Here is a 25,396-nt window from a genome sequence, read left to right on the forward strand (position 1 = left end):
CCTTGATTACTCTGGGAGGGAGAAGTGAGAAAAGAGAGGGTAAAGGGGAGATTAATCTTATTTTATTTATATATATTTTATTGTTTTAACAGTTGCAATGAAAACATACCAATTTTATAATTTTGAGAGAGGAATTTAATAAAAGAATTTTAAAACAAAAGCGTTGCTTATAACAAATTCCTAAATGGTTCCACAGTTTATATCATTGCTCAAAAACACCTGCTAGAACATCAGGTATGGTAAATCAGTCTTTATATTTTTCTTTCTGTAGAGGAACTGGAACTGGCCTTTGAGTCTCAAACTGGGATCACTATTCTTTGAAGGGATCTGGCAGCATAATGACAAACTGACAAAATAAGGTAGTTGGTAAAGTTTTAAAACCTAAAAAGCTTTAAAAAATACTATCTGTCCTGAATGATTTTTAAATATTTACCTTACTGAAGGGATGCAAGTATCTCAAGACTCCTCTGACTCTTTTATTTATGTGACTCCATTTCCCTTTGGAAATGTGGCCTCAAGTGTAATTGACCAACAGGAGAACCACTCTAGAATCCTGCTGGTTTCTCATTTCTCACTGTGGCATTTTCTCAGTCATACCGTTAAGTATTTATCAAGTCCCAACCTCACCCTCCTCTGCTTCGCTATTTTATGTAAAAGTTTCCTTGATCTCAATAGCACCATTTTGGCAAAGTTTATTGACTAAGAGCAAGATGAGCAGAGGAAATACTTTCTCTTCCACAGGATGTAGGTTACTTACTTTACAGCTCTAAGAACTTGTTCCTGGTCTTCTGAATGTTGAGCTAAATATTCCAAAGCTTTTCCTGCCACAATTTGTTGTCCATTCTAAAAAGAACAAATATAATATGTTAAATTACATCTCAAAGTGATACTGCAAAATATTATCTATATTCCTGTTCATTAAAGATAAGACAAATATCTAAACATACTCATTTTGTATTCTCAAAAACGCTACTGCAAGATGGTAGAGTGAAGATACAACTCACTGACAAAAACAGAACACATTTGCATTAGCCCCAGAAACCCAATCCTCCCTATTCACAAACACTCAAAGCCTAGCCAATACTACCCTTAGTCCACTAGGAATAATCTTATTGTGCTGTTTATCCCCCACTTATTAGCAGCAAACAAAAGAACCCCAGATTGTCAGGTGACCCTCATTTCCAGCACTCTATTCCCAGAAGTCTCCATATATCCCCTCTTCTGTCCTCTTTTTCTATCTCACCCCGACTCCTCCAACCCTTCCACTATGCTCTCTGAAATTCAGTCCACTCTCAGCAAAATATCCTCTACCAGCAACCTTTTCCCTAGAAGTTTCCTCCACATTCTTGCTCTAATGGAAATCTAGGTTTCTGCCAAGGATGCTGCTTCCACCGAAGCCCTCTTAAGTGATGGCTGTTTTTGCTCTCACTAGCTTACCCATAGGCCTGGAGATGGAGTAGGTGTCTTTCTTGCTCTTCATTGCCATTTTAAAATTATTCTCCCATTCTATTCCCTAAAATCCTCAACTTTGAATTTCCTATAACCAGACTATATCACCCACTACTCTTCATTGTTGTTGTGGCCTACTAGCTCCCAGGTCATTTCTTCTCATTTTTTGGTGACTTACTTATTGCTCAGTTATATTTTCCAAAAACTGCTCCTGTCTTAATTTTTGGCATTTTCTTTTTCTTTTTCTTTTTTTTTTTTTTAAGATGGATTCTTGCTCTTGTCACCTAGGCTGGAGCAACCTCTGCTTCCTGGGTTCAAGCGATTCTCCTGCCTCAGCCTCCTGAGTAGCTGGGATTATAAGAGCCCACCACTATGCCTGGCTAATTTTTGTAGTTTTTTTAGTGACGGGGTTTCACCATGTTGGCCAGGCTGGTCTCCAACTCCTGACCTCAGGTGATCCACCCGCCTCGGCCTCCCAAAGTGCTGGGATTACAGGTGTGAGCCACTGCGCGTGGCATATTTTCGGCATTTTCAATATATAGGTAGAGGATCCTCCCAATATTCTAGTTTCCTGGTTCCTGAAATTTTACTCTGACAATTACCTTAGCCGTTCACTCCCACAGTCATTCACTAGACTCTGTCATTACTAACAATTGCAATCATTTCATACTCTCAGTCAGGGCTAGGAGTAGGGTGGGACAGGTGAGGTGAGTGAAGCACCTAGGGTGAAAAATTTAAGGAGGCTCTCAGTGTTGTACAAGTACCAAGCCTTTACTTGTACCACCCAGAGAATAAGTTCCTCCTTAAGTTTTGTGCCCTAGGTGTCTCCCTCCTTCCCCCTAGTTCTCCACCCCAGCTCTTACTTTCACATATTCTACTTTCTGTCTACCGCCTCTTACCTTTCCAACTTGATACCTCTATTACCCTGACTCCAGCAATCCTTCAACTGCAGTAAGACCCCCAACCCACTGATGCTACCAGTTTTTCACTGTCCCTTATCCCCTTGATGTTCTACCGCATCCCCAGTTTAAATTCCATGGAGACTAATTATAACCACTCCCTTGTTCCTTGATTTTCCTGCCCTTCTTTTGCTTTATTGTATTCATCTGGCAAAACCTCAACTCTGATTAAGTCCAACTTTCTACTGATTTTGGTGCTTACATCCATTCAGCTGAATGTGGCCAGAAAAAAATACATACAACTACTTGTTTTATTTTAAAACTTCATCAAATGGCCTTAGTGCTACTGGCAAGCATATCACACTTCCGTAGTCATTCACTTTCTTACTTTTCTGGATGAATAGTTAATACCTTATCCCTTCTTCTCAACTCCCTAATACCTCCTCTTCTGAGCTCATAATTTGAGCCTGAGAATGGTTGAGGAGAAAAGAGGAACTAGCAAAGGAGAAAGAAAGAGTGACTCATGAGGTAGGATAAAAATAAGGATAATGTGGTGTCCTGGAAGCCAACTGTGTTTCAAGGAGGAAAGAGTGATCAACTGCATTGAATGTTGCTGATAGGTCAAATACAATGAGGACTGAGAATTAACCACTGCAATTTACGATAAAGAGGTCATTGGTGACCTTGACGAAAGCAGTTTTGTTAGAGTGGTGGGGCAAAAGCCTGATTGGAGTAAGCTCAAGAGAGAATTGGAGACAGTAAATATAGACAAATCTTTAGAGGAGTTTAACCACAAAGGGAAGAAGAGAAATTGGGGAGTAGTTGGTGAGAGAAGGAAGGTCAAGAGGTTTTCTTACTTTTTGTTTGTTTGATATGGGAAAATGAGCATGTTCATATGCTGATGGGAATAAACCAGTAAGAGAACAAAAGGTTGACAAAGTGAGTGAGAAAAAGGCAAGAGGTGATAGAAACAAGTGTGTAAGTTTAGAGACTGGCTTTAGGAAGGAACATGATAGCTCATCTACGTGGCAGTTGAGAAGGCAGACTATGTGGTGTGATTCCTGGTGTGTGAGTAGAGGCGGTAGTAGGAATCTGTGGAAGTTCTCTTCCTGACTGCTTCACTTTTCAGAACCTAGAATATCCACATTTTCTCTTGGGAGGTGGGGGAATGAATTTTGTAAAGGGATTTAAAGATAAGGTAGCTTATTTTAAAAGAAGAGAAAGCAATGTTTTGCCTGCTTAATACCCCACTCTCACTACCCTTGTCTAGACTCTCATTATTTTAAAACTGGATTATTATCACAGTCTCCCATTCTGTCCTACATATAATTTCTCCCCATTCATTTCCCCATGCACAACCCAAATTATTTTCCTAAAGCACTACTTTTACATAAATTACCATCAATATTTTCTTATTGTTTAGAGAATAAAATGTATATATAATCTTGTCACAGCTATTTCTTCTACTTTATCTCATACTCCTCCCCTATAGCATCAACATAATAATAAAAGTCATGGCCGGTGCAGTGGCTCATGCCTGTAATCCCAGCACTTTGGGAGGCTGAGGTAGACAGATCACTTAAGGCCAGGAGTTCCAGACCAGCTTGGCCAACATGGTGAAACCCCGCCTCTACTAAAAATACAAAAATTAGTCAGGTGTGGCTGGTGCACACCTGTAATCCCAGCTACTTGGGAGGCTGAGGCACAAGAATCACTTGAACCTGAGAGGCAGAGGTTACAGTGAGCTGAGATTATGCCACTGCACTCCAGCCTGGGTGACAGAGCGAGACTTTGTCAAAAAAAAAAAAGCCACTATTACATCAGGCAAAACATCTGGAATGGTGGAAACATAAGCCCTCCATCACTTTAACCAAACACTGTGTCTCTCAAGCCAATCACATTCCTTTCTCCATGTCTTGTTTATACCATCTCTTCCTTTAAAAAGCATTCTTACTTATGTAAATGCTACCCTTTCCAAAGCCCAACTTAAGGTTTCCTTCCACTGTAGAGACTTCCCAAATCAATTCTGGTTCTCAGTGATCTCTTCCTACTCCGAATTTTGGTAATTTTTAACATATACATTAGCTATTTGGACTTTATTCTATATACTTGCGTAGAATTCTATATTCTGTAGACTTACTTTCCTAATGCATAGCTTGTCTGTTCAAATTGACTTGTGAGGTCCTGGAGGAACATATTTCTAGCATCTAGCCCAATATCTTGCCCAAAGTAGTTGCTAAATACAGTTTGAATGATATGTATTTTGATGTCAGTGAGTAGGGTAATATAACTCCTGAAGGAAGAAAAGTATTTGGCAGATGAAGATATGGAATGTATTTGTGCAGAATGGGGAAGAAGATGAAAGAGAGGAAACCCAAAGGCAATTATCTTTTTAAAGGAAGGTTTATAAATGTACATTTGATGTAGAAAGCCGAAGAGAGCTACTGGAAGAAATATGGAACTGTAGTTCTGATCAGGAAGATGGTTTTCCTATTTAAAGTAGTTTTAAAAAGAAGATAAACTTAATAGTTTATAAAGCACATTTTCGAAAAAAGGTGGAGCCAAGATGGCCGAATAGGAACAGCTCCGGTCTCCAGCTCCCAGCCCCAGCGACACAGAAGACGGGTGATTTCTGCATTTCTGCTTGAGGTACCGGTTTCATCTCACTAGGGAGTGCCTAACAGTGGGTGCAGGACAGTTGGTGAAGCGCACTGTGCGCGAGCCGAAGCAGGGCGAGGCATTGCCTCACTCGGGAAGCGCAAGGGGTCAGGGAGTTCCCTTTCCTAGTCAAAGAAAGGGGAAGCAGACGGCACCTGGAATATCGGGTCAGTCCCATCCTAATACTGCACTTTTCCAACGGGCCTGGAAAACGGCACACTAGGAGATTGTGTCCCCACCTGGCTCGGAGGGTCCTATGCCCACGGAGTCTCACTAATTGCTAGCACAGCAGTCTGAGATCAAGCTGCGAGGCGGCAGCGAGGCTGGGGGAGGGGCGCCCGCCATTGCCCAGGCTTGCTTAGGTAAACAAAGCAGCCAGGAAGCTCGAACTGGGTGGAGCCCACCACAGCTCAAGGAGGCCTGCCTGCCTTGGTAGGCTCCACCTCTGGGGGCAGGGCACAGACAAACAAAAACTCTGCAAGAACTTCCACAGACTTAAATGTCTCTGTCTGACTGACAGCTTTGAAGAGAGTAGTGGTTCTCCCAGCATGCAGCTGGAGATCTGAGAACGGTCAGACTGCCTCCTAAAGTGGGTCCCTCACCCCTGAGCAGCCTAACTGGGAGGCACCCCCCCAGTAGGGACAGACTGACACCTCATTCAACCCGGTACTTCTCTGAGACAAAACTTTCAGAGGAACTATCAGACAGCTGAATTTGTGGTCTCACGAAAATCCGCTGTTCTGCAGCCACCGCTGCTGACACCCAGCCAAACAGGGTCTGGAGTGCACCTCCAGTAAACTCCAACAGACCTGCAGCTGAGGGTCCTGTCTGGTAGAAGGAAAACTGACAAACAGAAAGGACATCCACACCAAAAACCCATCTGTACATCACCACCATCAAAGACAAAAAGTAGATAAAACCACAAAGATGGGGAAAAAACAGACCAAAAAAACTGGAAACTCTAAAAAACAGAGCACCTCTCCTCCTCCAAAGGAACGCAGTTCCTCACCAGCAACGGAACAAAGCTGGATGGAGGATGACTTTGATGAGTTGAGAGAAGAAGGCTTCAGACGATTAAACTACTCTGAGCTACGAGAGGAAATTCAAAACAACAGGAAAGAAGTTAAAAACTTGGAAAAAAATTAGAAGAATGGATAACTAGAATAACCAATGGAGAGAAGGGCTTCAAGGAGCTGATGGAGGTGAAAGCCAAGTTTCGAGAACTACGCGAAGATTGCAGAAGCCTCAGTAGCAGATGCGATCAACTGGAAGAAAGGGTATCGCTGATGGAAGATGAAATGAATGAAATGAAGAGAGAAGGGAAGTTTAGAGAAAAAAGGATAAAAAGAAATGAACAAAGCCTCCAAGAAATTTGGGACTATGTGAAAAGACCAAACCTACGTCTGATTGGTGTACCTGAAAATGATGGGGAGAATGGAACCAAGTTGGAAAACACTCTGCAAGATATTATCCAGGAGAACTTCCCAAATCTAGCAAGGCAGGCCAGCATTCAGATTCAGGAAATACAGAGAACGCCACAAAGATACTCCTCGAGAAGGGCAAATCCAAGACACATTATTGTCAGATTCACCAAAGTTGAAATGAAAGAAAAAATGTTAAGGGCAGCCAGAGAGAAAGGTCGGGTTACCCACAAAGGGAAGCCCATCAGACTAACAGCTGATCTCTCGGCAGAAACTCTACAAGCCAGAAGAGAGTGGGGGCCGATATTCAACATTCTTAAAGAAAAGAATTTTCAACCCAGAATCTCCTATCCCCCAAACTAAGCTTCATAAGTGAAGGAGAAATAAAACACTTTACAGACAAGCAAACGCTGAGTGATTTTGTCACCACCAGGCCTGCCCTAAAAGAGCTCCTGAAGGAAGCACTAAACATGGAAAGGAGCAACCGGTAACAGCCACTGCAAAAACATGCCAAATTGTAAAGACCATCGAGACTAGGAAGAAACTATAGCAACTAACGAGCAAAATAACCAACTAACATCATAATGACAGGACCAGATTCACACATAACAATATTAACGTTAAATGTAAATGGGCTAAATGCTCCAATCAAAAGACACAGACTGGCAAACTGGATAAGGAGTCAGGACCCATCAGTGTGCTGTATTCAGGAAACCCATCTCACGTGCAGAGACACACACAGACTCAAAATAAAGGGATGGAGGAAGATCTATCAAGCAACTGGAAAACAAAAAAAGGCAGGGGTTGCAATCCTAGTCTCTGATAAAATAGACTTTAAACCAACAAAGATCAAAAGAGACAAAGAAGGCCATTACATAATGGTAAAGGGATCAATTCAACAAGAAGAGCTAACTATCCTAAATATATATGCACCCAACACAGGAGCACCCAGATTCATAAAGCAAGTCCTGAGTGACCTACAAAGGGACTTAAACTCCCACACAATAATAATGGGAGATTTTAACACCCCACTGTCAGCATTAGACAGATCAACGAGACAGAAAGTTAACAAGGATATCCAGGAATTGAACTCAGCTCTACATAAAGTGGACCTAATAGACATCTACAGAACTCTCCACCCCAAGTCAACAGAATATACATTTTTTTCAGCACCACACCACACCTATTCCAAAATTGACCACATAGTTGGAAGTAAAGCTCTCCTCAGCAAATGTAAAAGAACAGAAATTATAACAAACTGTCTCTCAGACCACAGTGCAATCAAACTAGAACTCAGGATTAAGAAACTCACTCAAAACCGCTCAACTACATGGAAACTGAACAACCTGCTCCTGAATGACTATTGGGTACATAATGAAATGAAGGCAGAAATAAAGACGTTCTTTGAAACCAATGAGAACAAAGACACAACATACCAGAATCTCTGGGACACATTCAAAGCAGTGTGTAGAGGGAAATTTATAGCACTAAATGCCCACAAGAGAAAGCAGGAAAGATCCAAAATTGACTCCCTAACATCACAATTAAAAGAACTAGAAAAGCAAGAGCAAACACATTCAAAAGCTAGCAGAAGGCTAGAAATAACTAAAATCAGAGCAGAACTGAAGGAAATAGAGACACAAAAAACCCTTCAAAAAATTAATGAATCCAGGAGCTGGTTTTTTGAAAAGATCAACAAAATTGATGGACCGCTAACAAGACTAATAAAGAAGAAAAGAGAGAAGAATCAAATAGATGCAATAAAAAACGAAAAAGGGGATATCACCACCGATCCCACAGAAATACAATCTACCATCAGAGAATACTACAAACACCTCTATGCAAATAAACTAGAAAATCTAGAAGAAATGGATAAATTCCTAGACAAATACACCCTCCCAAGACTAAACCAGGAAGAAGTTGAATCTCTGAATAGACCAATAACAGGTTCTGAAATTGTGGCAATAATCAATAGCTTACCAACCAAAAAGAGTCCAGGACCTGATGGATTCACAGCTGAATTCTACCAGAGGTACAAGGAGGAACTGGTACCATTCCTTCTGAAACTATTCCAATCGATAGAAAAAGAGGGAATCCTCCCTAACACATTTTATGAAGCCAGCATCGTCCTGATACCAAAACCTGGCAGAGACATAACCAAAAAAGAGAATTTCAGACCAATATCCTTGATGAACATTGATGCAAAAATCCTCAATAAAATACTGGCAAACCGAATCCAGCAGCACATCAAAAAGCTTATCCACCATGATCAAGTGGGCTTCATCCCTGGGATGCAAGGCTGGTTCAACATACGCAAATCAATAAATGTAATCCAGCATATAAACAGAACCAAAGACAAAAACCACATGATTATCTCAATAGATGCAGAAAAGGCCTTTGACAAAATTCAACAACGCTTCATGCTAAAAACTCTCAATAAATTAGGTATTGATGGGACGTATCTCAAAATAATAAGAGCTATCTACGACAAACCCACAGCCAATATCATACTGAATGGGCAAAAACTGGAAGCATTCCCTCTGAAAACTGGCACAAGACGGGGATGCCCTCTCTCACCGCTCCTATTCAACATAGTGCTCGAAGTTCTGGCCAGAGCAATCAGGCAGGAGAAGGAAATAAAAGGTATTCAATTAGGAAAAGAGGAAGTCAAATTGTCCCTGTTTGCAGATGACATGATTGTATATCTAGAAAACCCCATTGTCTCAGCCCAAAATCTCCTTAAGCTGATTAGCAACTTCAGTGAAGTCTCAGGATACAAAATTAATGTACAAAAATCACAAGCATTCTTGTACACCAATAACAGACAAACAGAGAGCCAAATCATGAGTGAACTCCCATTCACAATTGCTTCAAAGAGAATAAAATACCTAGGAATCCAACTTACAAGGGATGTGAAGGACCTCTTCAAGGAGAACTACAAACCACTGCTCAATGAAATAAAAGAGGATACAAACAAATGGAAGAACATTCCATGCTCATGGGTTGGAAGAATCAATATCGTGAAAATGGCCATACTGCCCAAGGTAATTTATAGATTCAATGCCATCCCCATCAAGCTACCAATGACTTTCTTCACAGAATTGGAAAAAACTACTTTAAAGTTCATATGGAACCAAAAAAGAGCCCGCATTGCCAAGTCAATCCTAAGCCAAAAGAACAAAGCTGGAGGCATCACGCTACCTGACTTTAAACTATACTACAAGGCTACAGTAACCAAAACAGCATGGTACTGGTACCACAACAGAGACATAGATCAATGGAACAGAACAGAGCCCTCAGAAATGATGCCGCATAGCTACAACTATCTGATCTTTGACAAACCTGACAAAAACAAGAAATGGAGAAAGGATTCCCTATTTAATAAATGGTGCTGGGAAAACTGGCTAGCCATATGTAGAAAGCTGCAACTGGATCCCTTCCTTACACCTTATACAAAAATTAATTCAAGATGGATTAAAGACTTATATGTTAGACCTAAAACCATTAAAATCCTACAAGAAAACCTAGGCAATACCATTCAGGACATAGGCTGGGCAAGGACTTCATGTCTAAAACACCAAAAGCAATGGCAACAAAAGCCAAAAACGACAAATGGGATCTCATTAAACTAAAGAGCTTCTGCACAGCAAAAGAAACTATCATCAGAATGAACAGGCAACCTACAGAATGGGAGAAAATTTTTGCAACCTACTCATCTGACAAAGGGCTAATATCCAGAATCTACAATGAACTCAAACAAATTTACAAGAAAAAAACAAACAACCCCATCAAAAAGTGGGCAGAGGACATGAACAGACACTTCTCAAAAGAAGACATTTATGCAGCCAGAAAACACATGAAGAAATGCTCATCATCACTGGCCATCAGAGAAATGCAAATCAAAACCACAGTGAGATACCATCTCACACCAGTTAGAATGGCCATCATTAAAAAATCAGGAAACAACAGGTGCTGGAGAGGATGTGGAGAAATAGGAACACTTTTACACTGTTGGTGGGACTGTAAACTAGTTCAACCATTGTGGAAGTCAGTGTGGCGATTCCTCAGGGATCTCGAACTAGAAATACCATTTGACCCAGCCATCCCATTACTGGGTATATACCCAAAGGACTATAAATCATGCTGCTATAAAGACACATGCACACGTATGTTTATTGCGGCACTATTCACAATAGCAAAGAGTTGGAACCAACCCAAATGTCCAACAACGATAGACTGGATTAAGAAAATGTGGCACATATACACCATGGAATACTATGCAGCCATAAAAAATGATGAGTTCGTGTCCTTTGTAGGGACATGGATGAAACTGGAAAACATCATTCTCAGTAAACTATCGCAAGGACAAAAAACCAAACACCGCATGTTCTCTCTCATAGGTGGGAATTGAACAATGAGAACTCATGGACACAGGAAGGGGAACATCACACTCCGGGGACTGTTGTGGGGTGGGGGGAGGGGGGAGGAACAGCATTAGGAGATACACCTAATGCTAAATGACGAGTTAATGGGTGCAGGAAATCAACATGGCACATGGATACATATGTAACAAACCTGCACATTGTGCACATGTACCCTAAAACCCTAAAGTATAATTAAAACAAAAAAAATTAAATAAAAAAAAAAAAAAGCACATTTTCAGCCATCTTAATCAATTTTCGTAACAATCCTGGAGGTAGGTATTATCTTTATTTTGCAAAGGATGAAATTAAGATTTGAAGAAGTTAAGCACATATTAAATGGCAAAGCCAGTATTCAAACCTAGTCTAAGAGCTCCACAGATGCTACTATGCTTTTCTTAATTCAATATATTAATAAAACCAGAATTCTGTAAGTAACAAACAGGGGTACAATTATTTATTACTTCTAAACTAACACTATTTTGTGGTTATGAACTCAAAGGATCTCCAGAAATTTAAACCATTTTGTTCAAATTGATGAGAAAGATAAGTTTCTATATAGATAGCCATTTATTGACATAGTATGGCATTTTGAATTTGGAGTTTCTTTTAAAAATTAATGTTTTGCTATGTTTTTTTGTTGTTGTTTTGAGCACAACTCTGTTACCTCACTGTTTCATTTACTTTAGTCTGCATTATAGTGAAATGAGAAGAAATAAAGCAGTTCTGCAACCAAGTTTGGCATGAAAATATGAGGCAAAACAAACAGTAAAGGTCTCTTCTGTGTCTAACTGATAATGATTCTATTAATTGTCTTTCAAAAAGGAAAAGGGATAAAAATCTAGTAGACGAATACATATGAATTACCTCTAGAGCAAACTGGGCAGCTGAACTTAGAAGCATGGTAGATGAACCTCTCTCTGCAATTAGATCATTATCTTCCGACTCTTCATCTGCTAATATATTCTCTAAAGTAATTATTGCCTGCAAAGCTGAAAAACAAGAAAAAAATTCAAAAATGATATACTCTAATCAAAGAAATTACAATCTATGGTTAATTATGCCACAATGAATTTGGAACTTATTTTAAGAACATTTTTAAAATATTAGTATTCATAAAGTAATGTGAGTTGCTAAGCTTTCAAGGAGGATTTGAACACCAGAAAAATGCCCAACTGAGCAACTGCACTTCTGTGAATTTATCTTACGGGTATATTTGCAAAAGTAAACAAATACATATAAGGATGTTCATCCAGCATTGTTTGTAAGAGTAAAATATGGGCCAGGCGCGGTAGCTCACGCATGTAATCCCAGCACTCTGGGAGGCGGAGGAGGGTGGATCGTGAGGTCAGGAGATCCAGACCATCCTGGCTAACACGGTGAAACCCCGTCTCTACTAAAAATACAAAAAATTAGCCAAGTGCAGTTGTGGACGTCTGTAGTCCCAGCTACTCGGGAGGCTGAGGCAGGAGAATGGCGTGAACCCAGGAGGCGGAGCTTGCAGCGAGCTGAGATCGCACCACTGCACTCTAGCCTGGGCGACAGAGCAAAACTCTGTCTCAAAAAAAAAAAAAAAGAGTAAAATATGAAATCAGCCTAAATTCCATCATAATGAATGGGCAAAACATGATTTGGTACATCCATAATTTGAAATACAACACAGAATAAAATAAAAAGTTGAGTAGCTGTGTGTTATATCCCATTATATTCTTAAAGGTGGAATATGACAAGTTAAATATTTGTACTATAGACTTTAAGCAACAAATAAATATTCATTCAAACTAACAAGCAAAAAGGGAGATAAATGTAATCATAAAAATTCAATTAATCCAAAATAAAGCAGAAAAAAGGAAAAACGGCTGAATACTGGGGTGGAGCCAAGATGGCCGAATAGGAGCAGCTCTGATCTACAGCTCCCAGCATGAGCGACACAGAAAATGGGTGATTTCTGCATTTCCGTTTGAGGTACCGGGTTCATCTCACTAGGGAGTGCCAAACAGTGGGTGCAGGACAGTTGGTGCAGCACACTGTGCGAGAGCCGAAGCAGGGTGAGGCATTCCCTCACTCGGGAAGTGCAAGGGGTCAGGGAGGTCCCTTTCCTAGTCAAAGAAACAGGTAACAGACGGCACCTGGAAAATCGGGTCAGTCTCACCCTAATACTGTGCTTTTCCAATGGGCTTGGAAAATGGCACACCAGGAGATTGTGTCCTGCACCTGGCTCGGAGGGTCCTATGCCCACGGAGTCTCGCTGATTGCTAGCACAGCAGTCTGAGATCAAACTGCAAAGCGGCATCGAGGCTGGGGGAGGGGCATCCGCCATTGCCCAGGCTTGCTTAGGTAAACAAAGAAGCCAGGAAGCTCGAACTGGGTGGAGCCCACAACAGCTCAAGGAGGCCTGCCTGCCTCTGTAGGCTCCACCTCTGGGGGCAGGGCACAGACAAACAAAAAGTCACCAGGAACCTCTGCAGACTTAAATGTCCCTGGCTGACAGCTTTGAAGAGAGTAGTGGTTCTCCCAGCCTGCAGCTGGAGATCTGAGAACGGACAGACTGCCTCCTAAAGTGGGTCCCTGACCTCTGAGCACCATAACTGGGAGGCACCCCCCAGTAGGGACAGACTGACACCTCACTCAGCCGGGTACTCCTCTGAGACAAAACTTCCAGAGGAACTATCAGACAGCTGAATTTGTGGTCTCACGAAAATCCCCTGTTCTGCAGCCATCGCTGCTGACACCCAGCCAAACAGGGTCTGGAGTGGACCTCTAGCAAACTCCAACAGACCTGCAGCTGAGGGTCCTGTCTGGTAGAAGGAAAACTAACAAACAGAAAGGACATCCACACCAAAACCCCATCTGTACATCACCATCATCAAAGACCAAAAGTAGATAAAACCACAAAGATGGGGAAAAAACAGAGCAGAAAAACTGGAAACTCTAAAAAGCAGAGCACCTCTCCTCCTCCAAAGGAACACAGTTCCTCACCAGCAATGGAACAAAGCTCGACAGAGAATGACTTTGACGAGTTGAGAGAAGAAGGCTTCAGACGATCAAACTACTCCAAGCTATGGGAGGAAATTCAAAACAATAGCAAAGAAGTTAAAAACTTTGAAAAAAAATTAGACGAATGGATAACTAGAATAACCAATGAAGAGAAGGGCTTAAAGGAGCTGATGGAGCTGAAAGCCAAGTTTTGAGAACCATGCGAAGATTGCAGAAGCCTCGGGAGCCAATGCGATCAACTGGAAGAAAGGGTATCAGTGATGGAAGATGAAATGAATGAAATGAAGTGAGAAGGGAAGTTTAGAGAAAAAAGAATAAAAAGAAAAAAACAAAGCCTCCAAGAAATTTGGGACTATGTGAAAAGACCAAACCTACGTCTGATTGCTGTACCTGAAAATGACGGGGAGAATGGAAGCAAGTTGGAAAACACTCTACAAGATATTATCCAGGAGAACTTCCCCAATCTAGCAAGGCAGGCCAACATTCAGATTCAGGAAATACAGAGAACACCACAAAGATACTCCTCGAGAAGAGCAACTCCAAGACACAAAATTGTCAGATTCACCAAAGTTGAAATGAAGGAAAAAATGTTAAGTACGGCCAGAGAGAAAGGTCGGGTTACCCACAAAGGGAAGCCCATCAGACTAACAGCTGATCTCTCAGCAGAAACTCTACAAGCCAGAAGAGAGTGGGGGCCGATATTCAACATTCTTAAAGAAAAGAATTTTCAACCCAGAATTTCATATCCAGCCAAACTAAGCTTCATAAGTGAAGGAGAAATAAAATACTTTACAAACAAGCAAATGCTGAGAGATTTTGTCACCACCAGGCCTGCCCTAAAAGAGCTCCTGAAGGAAGCACTAAACATGGAAAGGAACAACTGGTACCAGCCACTGCAAAAACATGCCAAATTGCAAAGACCATCGAGGCTAGGAAGAAACTGCATCAACTAACGAGCAAAATAACCAACTAACATCATAATGACAGGATCAAACACACACAAGCAATATTAACTTTAAATGTAAATGGGCTAAATGCTCCAATTAAAAGACACAGACTGGCAAAATGGATAAGGAGTCAAGACCCATCAGTGTGCTGTATTCAGGAAACCCACCTCACGTGCAGAGACACACAGACTCAAAATAAAGGGATAGAGGAAGATCTATCAAGCAAATGGAAAACAAAAAAAGGCAGGGGTTGCAATCCTAGTCTCTGATAAAATAGACTTTAAACCAACAAAGATCAAAAGAGACAAAGAAGGCCATTACATAATGGTAAAGGGATCAATTCAACAAGAAGAGCTAACTATCCTAAATATATATGCACCCAACACAGGAGTACCCAGATTCATAAAGCAAGTCCTGAGTGACCTAAAAACGGACTTAAACTCCCACACAATAATAATGGGAGATTTTAACACCCCACTGTCAACATTAGACAGATCAACGAGACAGAAAGTTAACAAGGATATCCAGGAATTGAACTCAGCTCTGCACAAAGTGGACCTAATAGATATCTACAGAGCTCTCCACCCCAAATCAACAGAATATACATTTTTTTCAGCACCACACCACACCTATTCCAAAATTGACCACATAGTTGGAAGTAAAGCTCTCCTCAGCAAATGTAAAAGAACAGAAATTATAACAAACTGTCTCTCAGACCACAGTGCAATCAAACTACAACTCAGGATTAAGAAACTCAGTCAAAACCGCTCAACTACATGGAAACTGAACAACCTGCTCCTGAATGACTACTGGATACATAATGAAATGGAGGCAGAAATAAAAATGTTCTTTGAAACCAATGAGAACAAAGACACAACATACCAGAATCTCTGGGACACATTCAAAGCAGTGTGTAGAAGGAAATTTATAGCACTAAATGCCCACAAGAGAAAGCAGGAAAAATCCAAAGTTGACACCCTAATATCACAATTAAAAGAACTAGAAAAGCAAGAGCAAACACATTCGAAAGCTAGCAGAAGGCTAGAAATAACTAAAATCAGAGTAGAACTGAAGGAAATAGAGACACAAAAAACCCTTCAAAAAATTAATGAATCCAGGAGGTGGTTTTTTGAAAAGATCAACAAAATTGATAGACCGCTAGCAAGACTAATAAAGAAGAAAAGAGAGAAGAATCAAATAGATGCAATAAAAAATGAAAAAGGGGATATCACCACTGATCCCACAGAAATACAATCTACCATCAGAGAATACTACAAACACCTCTACGCAAATAAACTAGAAAATCTAGAAGAAGTGGTTAAATTCCTCGACAAATACACCCTCCCAAGACTAAACCAGGAAGAAGTTGAATCTCTGAATAGACCAATAACAGGCTCTGAAATTGTGGCAATAATCAATAGCTTACCAACCAAAAAGAGTCCAGGACCTGATGGATTCACAGCCGAATTCTACCAGAGGTACAAGGAGGAACTGGTACCATTCTTTCTGAAACTATTCCAATTGATAGAAAAAGAGGGAATCCTCCCTAACACATTTTATGAGGCCAGCATCGTCCTGATACCAAAGCCTGGCAGAGACATAATCAAAAAAGAGAATTTCAGACCAATATCCTTGATGAACATTGATGCAAAAATCCTCAATAAAATACTGGCAAACCAAATCCAGCAGCACATCAAAAAGCTTATCCACCATGATCAAGTGGGCTTCATCCCTGGGATGCAAGGCTGGTTCAACATACGCAAATCAATAAATGTAATCCAGCATATAAACAGAACCAAAGACAAAAACCACATGATTATCTCAATAGATGCAGAAAAGGCCTTTGACAAAATTCAACAACGCTTCATGCTAAAAACTCTCAATAAATTAGGTATTGATGGGATGTATCTCAAAATAATAAGAGCTATCTATGACAAAACCACAGCCAATATCATACTGAATGGGCAAAAACTGGAAGCATTCCCTTTGAAAACTGGCACAAGAGAGGGATGCCCTCTCTCACCACTCCTATTCAACATAGTGCTGGAAGTTCTGGCCAGGGCAATCAGGCAGGAGAAGGAAATAAAGGGTATTCAATTAGGAAAAGCGGAAGTCAAACTGTCCCTGTTTGCAGATGACATGATTGTATATCTAGAAAACCCCATTGTCTCAGCCCAAAATCTCCTTAAGCTGATTAGCAACTTCAGCAAAGTCTCAGGATACAAAGTCAATGTACAAAAATCACAAGCATTCTTGTACACCAATCACAGACAAACAGAGAGCCAAATCATGAGTGAACTCCCATTCACAATTGCTTCAAAGAGAATAAAATACCTAGGAATCCCACTTACAAGGGATGCGAAGGACCTCTTCAAGGAGAACTACAAACCACTGCTCAATGAAATAAAAGAGGATACAAACAAATGGAAGAACATTCCATGCTCATGGGTTGGAAGAATCAATATCGTGAAAATGGCCATACTGCCCAAGGTAATTTATAGATTCAATGCCATCCCCATCAAGCTACCAATGACTTTCTTCATAGAATTGGAAAAAACTACTTTAAAGTTCATATGGAACCAAAAAAGAACCTGCATCGCCAAGTCAATCCTAAGCCAAAAGAAGAAAGCTGGAGGCATCACGCTACCTGACTTCAAACTATACTACAAGGCTACAGTAACCAAAACAGCATGGTACTGGTACCACAACAGAGACATAGATCAATGGAACAGAACAGAGCCCTCAGAAATAATGTCGCATATCTACAACTATCTGATCTTTGACAAACCTGGCAAAAACAAGCAATGGAGAAAGGATTCCCTATTTAATAAATGGTGCTGGGAAAACCGGCTAGCCATATGTAGAAAGCTTAAACTGGATCCCTTCCTTACACCTTATACAAAAATTAATTCAAGATGGATTAAGGACTTACATGTTAGACCTAAAACCATAAAAACCCTAGAAGAAAACCTAGGCAATACCATTAAGGATGTAGCCGTGGGCAAGGACTTCATGTCTAAAACACCAAAAACAATGGCAACAAAAGCCAGAATTGACAAATGGGATCTAATTAAACTAAAGAGCTTCTGCACAGTAAAAGAAACTACCATCAGAGTTTACAGGCAACCTACAGAATGGGAGAAAATTTTTGTAACCTACTCATCTGACAAAGGGCTAATATCCAGAATCTACAATGAACTCATACAAATTTACAAGAAAAAAACAAACAACCCCATCAAAAAGTGGGCAAAGGACATGAACAGACACTTCTCAAAAGAAGACATTTATGCAGCCAAAAAACACATGAAGAAATGCTCATCATCACTGGCCATCAGAGAAATGCAAATCAAAACCACAATGAGATACCATCTCACACCAGTTAGAAGGCCATCATTAAAAAGTCAGGAAACAACAGGTGCTGGAGAGGATGTGGAGAAATAGGAACACTTTTACACTGTTGGTGGGACTGTAAACTAGTTCAACCATTGTGGAAGTCAGTGTGGCGATTCCTTAGGGATCTAGAACTAGAATTACCATTTGACCCAGCCATCCCATTACTGGGTATATACCCAAAGGACTATAAATCATGCTGCTATAAAGACACGTATGTTTGTTGTGGCACTATTCCCAATAGCAAAGTCTTGGAAGCAATCCAAATGTCCAACAACGATAGACTGGATTAAGAAAATGTGGCACATATATACCGTGGAATACTATGCAGCCATAAAAAATAATGAGTTCATGTCCTTTGTAGGGACATGGATGAAACTGGAAACCATCACTCTTAGTAAACTATCACAAGGACAAAAAACCAAACACTGCATGTTCTCACTCATAGGTGGGAATTGAACAATGAGAACTCATGGACACAGGAAGGGGAACATCACACTCCAGGGACTGTTGTGGGGTGGGGGGAGGGGGGAGGGACATCATTAGGAGATATACCTAATGCTAAATGGCGAGTTAATGGGTGCAGCAAACCAACATGGCACAAGGATACATATGTAACAAACCTGCACATTGCGCACATGTACCCTAAAACTTAAAGTGTAATAATTATTATTATTATTATAGAAAATAATAATAAAATTGACTTCAAATTTATTACATAGCTACACTGAGAAAGACAGTATGGGATTAGTGTAAGGATGGATGAATAGAAGAATGGAATGTAATAGAGTCCAGAAAGAGATCCACACATATATGACAACTAATTTCTGATAAAGGCACAAAGGCATTCAATAGAGAAAGAATAGTTTGTTAAACAAATGATGCTGGAACAATTGGATAGCCATGTGCAAAAAGAAAAAATTTCAATCCATACCTTGAACCAAATGCAAAAATTAACTAAAAATGGTTCATAGACATAAATGTAAACCTAAAACTAAAATTTCTTGAAGAAAACATGAGACATTTTCTGTCACCTTGAACTAGGCAAAGATTCTTCAACTACAATGCCAAAAGCACAATCCATAAAAGAAGAAAAATAAATAGGACTATGTCGAAATTTAAAACTTCTGTTCATGAAAGACAGTGTTAATAAAAAGAAAAAATTTGCAAAATACATGTCTGATAAAGAGCTTGTGTCCACTGAACATCAACAAGATGGTGGAATAGGACTTTCCAGCGCTCATTCCCCACAAGAACATCAATTTGAACAACTATCCACACATGGAATACCTCCACAAAAGCTAAGAAAACTAGGTGAGAGATTGCAGCACTTGGCTGTAGCACAGAAATAGAAAAGATGCATTGAAGAGTGTAGGAACAACAACTTTTTAATACCCATGTCACCCCTCCCCCAACCCCAGGCCATAGAGCATGAAGACAGATATCCTCCACTTAGGGGAAGAAGAGGAAAGTGAGTACTGGAATTTACCTCATACCACAACAATGGGCTGGCGGCAGTAAAACTCATCACTGGGCAGGCCCCCATGGCCCCCGACTCCAGGTCATATCCTGCAGACCCAGGCTCCAGACCTGCCCGAAGGACTTGGTCTCTAGGACTGCCACATCACCAGGCCAACCCCAGTGGATTCAGGCTCCAGACTGGCTCCAGTGCTGGACCAGACCCATTAGTCCCAGGCTTTGGGCCTGTCTCATAGCAGTCCTAACAGACTCAGACTTTAGATGCAGGCTCCATCACCAGGACGAGGCTGACATCAGTATTTCCAGGCACCAGACTGCTGCCAATATGAAGCTGGATCCCCCGTAGCCCCAGGCTTCAGGTCTGCCTCAGCACTAGACCAGCCCCACAGCCCTAGTCATCAGGTCAGCACCCATGGACCCAGCCTCTAGGCTGCTCCTTGTAGATATAGGATCCGTGCCTACTCAGTGCCAGGCCAGCCCCTGCAGCCCCAGGATCCAGGCATACCCCAGGTTTTCAGACCACCTCAGAGCTAGGTCAGCCCACAAAGCCCCAGGCTACAGGCCTGCCCCAATACCAGATCTGTACCCCTGGCCATAGGTACGAGGCTGGCACTCATGAACACAGCCTTCATGCCTGCTTATGTCACTCCACACTCCAGTGGAGCCAGGGTCCAAGTCTGCTCCAGCAGACCAAGGGTCCAAGACAATTTAAATAAACCCTAGGGATGGGCTGGCCCCCATGGATCAAGGCCTCAGCACTTCCCCTATGCAGCCAGGTTCCAGGACAGCTCCCGCAGCTCCAGGACCCAGGTCAGATCTCACAGACCTAGCCTCCAGGCTAGCACACACACACCCATCCTCTAGGCTGGCCCCCACAGACCCAGGCCCCAGGCAGGTCCCCACAGCCCCATACTCTAGGCCAGCCAGTGTGTCTCCAAATAGCAATTTAGTACCCACAATCCCAGGCTTCAGGCCAGTCCTTGTGGCCTGAGGCTCCACATCTGCCCCAACTCCAGGCCAGCTCCAGGCTCTAGGACTGTCTCAGTGGCCCCAAGCTCCAGTAGACCCAGGGTCCAGGCCTGCTGCAGCAGGCCAAGGGTCTAGTACCATCCCAGTAGACCCAGCTGCCAGGCTAGCCCCCATGGACTGAGGCTCCAAAACCACCCCTACAAACTGAGGTTCCAGGCCAGCACCCATTGACCTAGGACTGAGGCCTGCCCTAGTCCTCAGGCTTGAGGCCCACCCCAGTGCCAGGCCAACCCCTACAGACTCAGGCTCCAGGCCTATCCCAGGGGATCCAGGCACAAGGCCCATTCCCACCTGGCTGGCTATTGCAGATTCAGACTCAAGGCCCACTTTAGTGTTTGGTCAGCCAATGGGGACCTAAACTTCAGGCCAGCCCCATTGGATACAGGCTCCAAGCCCAATCCTTCAGACCCAATCAAGAAGTCCACCTCAGTGGATATAGGCTCCAGATCCAACCCCATGGACCTAGGCATCCAGGCCCACCCAGCTGCTAATCCTGGAAAAAGGCCAGGCTGCCAAAGGACTCCAGGAGTCAGCCCACATGTGAACCATGCAAAACAGCCTACCCATAGTTCCTTGATAGGCCAATAAAGTGCCTTCCCAGACTAAAGAGCTGCTGCACAGCAGAAGAAACCATCATCAGAATGAACAAATAAATTATAGAATGGGAGAAAAATTTTACAATCTATCCATCTGACAAAGGCCTAATATCCAGCATCTACAAGGAACTTCAGCAAATTTTAAAAAAAAGAAAACCCACTAAAAAGTGGGCAAAGGACATGAACAGACAATTCTCAAAAGAAGACATACACATGGCCAACAAACATATGAAAAATAGCTCAACATCACTGATCATTAGGGAAATGCAAATCAAAACCACAATGAGATACCATCTCACACCAGTCAGAATGACTATTATTAAAAAGTCAAAAAACAACAGATGCTGGCAAGGTTGCGTGTAGAGAAAAAGGAATGCTTTTACACTGTTGGTGGGAATGTAAATTAGTAGTTCAATCATTGTGGAAGACAGTATGGTGATTCCTTGAAGACCTACAGGCAGAAATACCATATGACCTGGCAATCCCATTACTGGGTATATACCCAAAGGAATATAAATCATTCTGTTATAAAGATAATGCACACGTATGTTCATTGTAGCACTATTCACAATAGCAAAGACATATAATCAACTTATGCCCATCAATGATAGACTGAATAAAGAAAATGTGGTACATATACACCATGGAATACTATGCAGCCATACAAAGGAACGAGACCACGTCCTTTGCAGGGACATAGATGGAGCTGGAAGCCATTATCCTCAGCAAACTATTGCAGGAACAGAAAACCAAACACTGCATGTTCTCACTTATAAGTGGAAGCTGAATGATGAGAACACATGGACACATGGGGGTTAGCAATACATACTGGGGCCTGCTGGAGGGTGGGGGCTGGGAGGAGGGAGAGCATCAGGAAGAACAGCTAGTGGATGCTGGACTTAAAACCTAGGTGATGGGAAGATTTATGCAGCAAACCACCATGGCACACGTTTACCTATGTAACAAACTTGCACATCCTGCACATGTACCCCTGAACTTACAAGCTGGAAATAAAAAAATAATAACATTAAAAAAAGATCTTCCTCATTAAAAAAAGAGCTTAGGGACTTATGGGACAGCAACAAAAGGGCAAATATCTGAATTATAGGAGTTCAAGAAGAAGAAAAGAGATATGAAGGTCTGGAAAACACATTTCAATCAATAGCAACAGAAAACTTTCCAAACCTGGGGAAAGATAAATATACAGGTACAGGAAGGTCATCGGTCTCCAATAAGATACAATCCAAACAAGACAACACCAAGACATATTATAATCAAACTGTCAAAAATCAACATAAAAGAGAGGATCCTGAAAGTAGCAATAGAAAAGCAGCATATCACATATAAAGGAGTTCCAATAAAGATAGCAGTGCTCTTCACAAACATAAGCCACGAAAGAGTGGGAAGATATATTCAAAGTGCCGAAGAGAAAAAATCCTGCCAATTAATACTTTACCCAGTAAAGCTATCCTTCAGAAATGAAGGAGAGATAAAGACTTTACCAGACAAACAAAAGCTGAGGGAGTTCATTGCCACCCAGACTTGTCTTACTAGAAAGTAACAGTTAGTTTTTTTGAAAAGATAAACAAAACCACCAGGTATGGTGGCTCACACCTGTAATCCCAGCACTTTGGGAGGCTAAGGTGGGTGGATCACTTGAGGTCAGAATTTTGAGACCAGCCTGGCCAATGTAGTGAAACTCCATCTCTGCTAAAAATGCAAAAAATTATCTGGGCATGGTGGCATGGGCCTGTAGTCCCAGCTACTCAGGAGGCTAAGGCAGAAGAACTGCTTGAACCTGGGAGGTGGAGGTTGCAGTGAGCCGAGATGGTGCCACTGCATTCCAGCCTGGGAAACAGAGCAACTGTCTCAAAAAAAAAAAAAAGATAAACAAAATTGACAAACTTTTATTTAGACTAAGAAAAAAGATAAGGCTCAAATAAATAAAACAAGAAACGAAAGAGAAGACATTACCGCTGATACCACAGAAACATAAAAAATCATAAGACTACTATGAACAATTATACACCAAGAAATTAGATAATCTAGAAGAAAGATAAAGTCCTAGACATATAAAACCCAGACTGAATCATAATGAAATAGAAAATGTGAACAAATAATGAATAAGGAGATTAAATGAATAACAAAAAACCTTCCATCTAAGAAAAGCTCAGGATCTGATGACGTCACTGCTCCTACCAAACGTTTAAAGAACTAATACCAATCCTTCTCAAATTCTTCCAAAAAATGGAAATCATTTCACAAAATTCAACATCATTTCATGATTTTAAAAAAAAAACACAATAAAGGCCATATATGACCAATGGACAAATAACATCACACTCAATGGTGAAAAGTTGGGAGCGTTTCCTCTAAAATAAGGAAGAAGACATGGATGCCCACTCTCACTACTTCTATTCAACATACAACGGGAAGTCCTAGTCAGAGTAATTAGGCATGAGAAAAATCTAAGTTGGAAAGGAAGAAGTTAAATTTTCTGCTTGTAAATAACATGATCTTATATATAGAAAATCTTACAGATGCAATGAAAAAAAAATTAGAACCAATAAGTGAATTCAATGAAGTAGCAAGATACAAAATCAACATACACAAAGTAGTAGCATTTCTACATACTAACAATAAACTATCTGAAAAAAAATATCAAGAACATGATTCCATTTACAATAGCTACAAAAATATTTGGGAGCAAATTTAATGTTGAAGTGAAAGACATGTACACTAAAAACTATAAAACACTGATGAAAGAAAGTGAAGAAAACACAAAGAAATGGAAAGATATCCCATGTTCACGGATTGGAAAAATATTGTTAAATGTCCATACTACCCAAGGCAATCTACAGATTCAATGCAATCCCTATTAAAATTCCAATGACATTTTTTCCCAGAAATAAAAAAAAAATACTGAAGTTTCCATGGAAGCAAAAAGACCCTGACTAGCTACAGCAATCTTGAGCAAAAATAACAAAGCTGAAGGCACCATACTACCTGAAGTCAAAATAAACTACAAAGCCATACTAACCAAAACAGCATGGTATTGGCAGAAAAACAGATACATAGGCCAATGGAAGGAAATAGAGAGCCCAGAAATAAATCCACACATTTACAGTCAATTGGTTTTCAATAAAGGTGTCAAGAACACACAATGAGAAAAGGACAGTTTCTTTAACAAATAGTGTTGGTAAAACTGGATACCCACATGCAGAAGAATAAAATTTGACCCTTTTCTCACAATATATAAAAAGCTATTCAAAATAGATTAAAGATTTAAACATATGACAGGAAACTGTAGAACTACTAAAAGAAAACATAGAGGAAAAGCTCCATGACATTGGTAAACGCAAAAGTAGACACATGGGATTACATCAAACTAAAAAGCTTCTACACAGCAAAAGAAACCGTCAACAGAGTGAAGACATAATGTATGGAATGGGAGAATATATTTACAAACCAGGCATTTGAGAAGGGGTTAACATCCAAAATATATAAGAAACTCAAACAATTCAATAGGAAGGAAACAAGTAACCTGATTTTAAAATGGGCAAATGACCTGAAAAGACATTTCTCAAAAGGAGGTGAGCAAGTGGTCCACAAGTATATGAAAAAATGTCTAACATCACTACTCATCAGAGAAATGCAAATTAAAACCACAATGATAACATCACCCCACATCTGCTAGAATGGCTATTATAAAAAAGACAAAAGATAACAAGTGCTGGCAAGGATGTGGAGAATAGGGAACCCTTGCATATTGTAGGTGGGAATGTAAATTAGTATAGCCATTATGGAAAGCAGTACGGAGGTTCCTCAAAAAATTAAAGTAGAACTACCATATGATCCAGCAGTCCCACTACATGGTAGAATATCAAATAAAAGTGAAATCAATATGTCAAAGAGATGTCTGCACTCCCATATTCACTGCAGCATTATTCACAATAGCCACGGTATGGAATCAACTTAACTGTTCATCAGTGGATAAGTGGATAAAGAAAATGTGGTGTATATATAGACAATGGAATACTATTCAGCCTCAATAAAAGGAGAAAATCCTGTCATTTATGAAAAAAAGTATGAACCTCGAAGACATTATAT

At 40.8% G+C, this 25,396-nt stretch overlaps 1 protein-coding gene across 1 annotated transcript in view; it reads right to left on the bottom strand.

Moving 5' to 3' along the window:
- TEX11 (testis expressed 11) overlaps nucleotides 1–25,396 on the bottom strand; it is a 404,765-nt gene that overhangs the window by 94,994 nt on the left and 284,375 nt on the right. Inside the window, exons 18-19 of the mRNA XM_003272686.3 lie at nucleotides 11,716–11,840; nucleotides 758–843 (exon numbers count right to left, since the gene is read on the bottom strand). Coding sequence (XP_003272734.1) covers nucleotides 758–843; nucleotides 11,716–11,840 — 211 coding nt within the window. The remainder of the gene's footprint in view (nucleotides 1–757; nucleotides 844–11,715; nucleotides 11,841–25,396) is intronic.

This window comes from Nomascus leucogenys, chromosome X, assembly GCF_006542625.1.
Source record: "Nomascus leucogenys isolate Asia chromosome X, Asia_NLE_v1, whole genome shotgun sequence".
NCBI lineage: Eukaryota > Metazoa > Chordata > Mammalia > Primates > Hylobatidae > Nomascus > Nomascus leucogenys.